Raw genomic sequence first — 4,014 nt, forward strand, 5'->3', positions numbered from 1 at the left:
GCTAATTTTTGTGTTAACTGTTGCTGCTGTAAAGCCAACATGCAGAGACAATGAGATGGTCCCAGAGCCAGCACACCAGCTACAAACAGCGATACTCACAACTCTTCTGCAGCTAAAACCACAACATCACGTATTGGCAAACTAGAAAGCTGAATGTCCGTGCGCAAGTCTTTTAACATTTCCTGACACACAAAACACGGCTGGAACAGCTGGAATGGTGTTGTGTGAAGGTTGTGGGTACACACACAGAACGAACAGCTAGTGGACCCTGAACAGATATTCCCTGAATTTGACAAAAGGGCATCTTTTGGATTAGAATCGCTTACCCCACCTTCAATAGAGTCTATAAAAATGCCCATTTTTTAGACAACAGCCCAAGTTGACGTCTTCTTGTTTAGTCCGATCAATAGTCCAAATCCTAAAGATGTTTAGTTTATTATCACAGAAGACAAAGAAAACAATCACATCCTCACAAGTGAAAAGCTGGAACCAGCAAATGGCATTTTTGCGTGACTAAAAGGATCATTCAGTTATCAAAATAGCTGCTATTTCATTTTAACTAGTTGATTAATCGACTAATGGTTGCAACTCAAATTATTATCCACATAAATAATTCTCTAGTAACAGAAAATCACTAAACTGAACTGTATGTAAAGTTAAATTTTTTGTTCATTAACTTAAATAATACAGACTTGAACTTTTCAAATTACCTTTTTTTATTCAAGTTACCAAAACCAAATGAACAAATGTTTACACATCGGACACATCTGACATGATGTACTTCCAAGTCCCACAAACACTACAAAAATATATATAAAAAAAACTTAAACTAAAACCGTCCCAAAGAAATTCAAACTTCCCATAATATTCACAGATCATGGGTTAGTAGAACTGCAAGACCTTTTCTTGGAACCAACATAAGTTTGAGTCAAGACGTTTCAAAATCAAAAATCCCATAAAACTGCTGCTCAGTTGGTTGTCCGGTAATACTTTTTAAACTCAACAAATCAGAGCAAAACAAGTTTACATACATACATCTGATGCAGTTCAGCTACTTAAAACCACGATGAGACATTCGTAACTTGGCCTGGTACTTGCAGAGAGGGTTAAGGTAGAGAGGGAATATGAGGAGGTAGAGGTGATTAAAAACAATGTTACATTTTCCTGGTTTCACAAACGGTGGGGATTTATTAACTGCTGCACTAAGCAAAATCAAATTAAAAACCATCAGAAATGCTTTACTAAATCAATGTCATAACAATTTGCCCCCCTCTAAGATAGGCCCTCTTTGTCCAAAACAAAAGTCCTCTTACTTGTTCTCCTTGACACAAAATATGTTTTATTATCCTTGCAGCCCCACAAAAAAACGTTTGTGTGAATTTCTGTATCTCACTTTCAAGTCATGAATGTAAAGTAAGAGGACGGTCCTGACAAAATCTGACATAACGGGGCATAAGATGTTTGAACCCAACCCCAGTTTTAGCCTTTCATGACAGCACCACCCTCTCCCTCAGAGTCACAAACTTCCCAGTTGTCACAAATGCTCCTTCACAACCAGGGAGTGGTGAGGGTTAGCCCACCCTGAGAGGCGGAGCCACGAGGACAACGCCATCTCCTCTGACAAACAGCATGGGGATGTTCCTCTTTGTTGACTAAAAAGACACACACAAAAAAAAAATGCACGCTTTTACTTTACCATGAGCAACATTCGCAAATATTCTAAAAAAGTAATTTCCAAAAATATATTTGACACAGAAAACCAAAAAATATTGACCATCTGATATTATCTAATTCCAAATACATCAGTATCAGTGTATATGTCGGCCGATAAGTAACAAGAAATTGAGCTTAAACTTGGCAGCTGTGGCTCAGGAAGTAGAGTGGGTCACTCACTAATCAGAAGATCAGTGATTTAATCACCGGCTCCTCCAGTCTGTAAGTCCAAGTGTCCTAAGGCTAGATACTGAACCCCAAATGCTCCTGAGGGCTGTGCCATCGGTGTGTGAATGATTAGATTCTTTCTGATAAGCAGTTGACACGTTGCATGGTAGCATCTGCCATCAGTGTATAAATGTGTGTGAATGGGGTGAACATTGACATGTACTGTAACGCTCTTTGAGTGGTTGGAAGACTAGAAAGGTGTGATTCAGTCCATTTACCATTAAAAGAATGTAAAAACAATCACAGGCAGATGTGTTAAGACTGCTTTTTTCTGTTACGGGTTTGTTTTTGTAATTACTATCAGCCAATATATCATTATCAGATTTTTTAAATTTAAAATCGCAAATACTGATATCAGCATCAGCTTGACACAAATTGCCTTCTTGTGGATCGTATTTCATCATCTCGCCTCTACTTAGACAACATGTCCACCCCAACACAGCGGTTTGTTTTTTTCCCTTAGGTTTACTGTTGTTTTCAATCTGAACACCTGATAAAGCCGACAGATAGTCCGTTGTTTCAGTTTGTAAATAAATTATGATACAAATACGAGTCTAAAACCACAGAAAATGCAGATACTAAAACAGTGGATCAATAAGTAGTAGTGTATACTACTACTTTGGAAGTGGAATGATGCTGCTAAAATCAAGTATCGTAGTAAAGCAGCATTATTCTATTGTTTCAGAAAAGCCTAGTATGTCCAGACTTGTTTAGGGGCCAAGACCACCACAACAGTTGTTCAGTAAGAAGAAATCAGGGCGTAATAGGGAGAAATCTATGTTGTACCTTGTAGAGTTCTTCATAAGTCTCCTCATCAATCTCCACCGTCGTCACGGTCTCCTCCACGTCGCCCAGGATCATGTTCAGGTGCTGATCGTAGGCCTTCAAAACAAGAACACAGACAGCATCTTTAAAAGGAATCCCCTGTAAGACAAGCTGACTACTCTAAATTTCTGGCCTGCTACTCTAAAATATAGAAACCCACTACGCAACCACACACTTCCGGGTGTTTCAGTGTTTTTTAGACAGTGTTAGCAGATACTGGGTGTGTAGCTTACATGCAGTCGCCCGCGGAGCTCCCTGTCGTTCCTCATCTTGACATAGATCCTCTCATCTAGACTGAGTCTGATCAGGTCGAGAGGCTCCTCAACCGTGTTGGTAGTTGGTTGCTGCAAAAATATTAATGGTGTTAGTTAGACAGCTTTCATAATTCCATAAGGTAGTTAAGCCCAGCATCCATTCACTAAAGAACTATGGGCAAATGTACACTCGGCTGCACTCCAGCTCAGTTGCATATTCAGCGTTTGTTGGAAACATTTCATAAGCGCACCGTCTGTCCTCAGCCACATTTACAAGAGCTATTTTGTTGATATTTTTCGTGTTTTACAAGCACAAACACATTTTTACAGCTTATTAAGATGTGGTAACAGATGCTTTTTGGGTAAACTGGAATATGACAGGCTTTTGTTGCCACTTAACTTCTCTGTCGTCACTCAATTTAAATGTCAATGATACAATCTCAAAGCACAGCTTTTGTCATTAACTTGTGTTTTTGTTTATTTTTGCCTGATGACTGTAATAAAAGATAATGATTTTATCTCCAGTTCAGCAGCCTGGTAATGACTGCGGGTAAACATAAAAATATGTTAATGAGAACAGCTAGCCTATATGGTGAACTTGGCTGCATTAAAACACAGTATAGGTTATTACAAGAAGGAGGGGCCAGAACATTCAACAGGCTGTCTCCCTCCCTTCTTTTCTCCTTCTCTGTCTCTAACTACAAACACTGTGAATGATACGGTATGTGTATGTGGGAATACAAGGTCAGGAAGAAATTTAATGCATCACTAAAAGTGTAGTTAAATCAACTGCCAATAAATACAACATTTTGGCATGGTGACACTATGAAGCAGGATGCTGTGTTCATTATAATACAGATATAGCTGATAATCAAACTCTTAAATGTTGGTTCACATCATGCAAATTGATCAATAAAGGACAGATGTCATTTCTGACAACCATCTTTTGGGTGGGTTAGAAAAACAGAGTGGCTACTTGAGAAGTTGGTTAAAA

The 4,014-nt window shown here is 38.8% G+C and overlaps 1 protein-coding gene across 1 annotated transcript in view; it reads right to left on the minus strand.

The window, feature by feature from the left end:
• Positions 1–698: 698 nt before the first annotated feature.
• The window catches only part of lsm3 (LSM3 homolog, U6 small nuclear RNA and mRNA degradation associated), a 5,454-nt gene continuing 2,138 nt past the window's right edge, over positions 699–4,014 (minus strand). Inside the window, exons 3-4 of the mRNA XM_046029332.1 lie at positions 2,728–2,823; positions 699–1,652 (exon numbers count right to left, since the gene is read on the minus strand). Coding sequence (XP_045885288.1) covers positions 1,572–1,652; positions 2,728–2,823 — 177 coding nt within the window. The 3' untranslated portion in view covers positions 699–1,571. The remainder of the gene's footprint in view (positions 1,653–2,727; positions 2,824–4,014) is intronic.

The sequence above is a fragment of the Micropterus dolomieu genome, linkage group LG18 (assembly GCF_021292245.1).
Source record: "Micropterus dolomieu isolate WLL.071019.BEF.003 ecotype Adirondacks linkage group LG18, ASM2129224v1, whole genome shotgun sequence".
NCBI lineage: Eukaryota > Metazoa > Chordata > Actinopteri > Centrarchiformes > Centrarchidae > Micropterus > Micropterus dolomieu.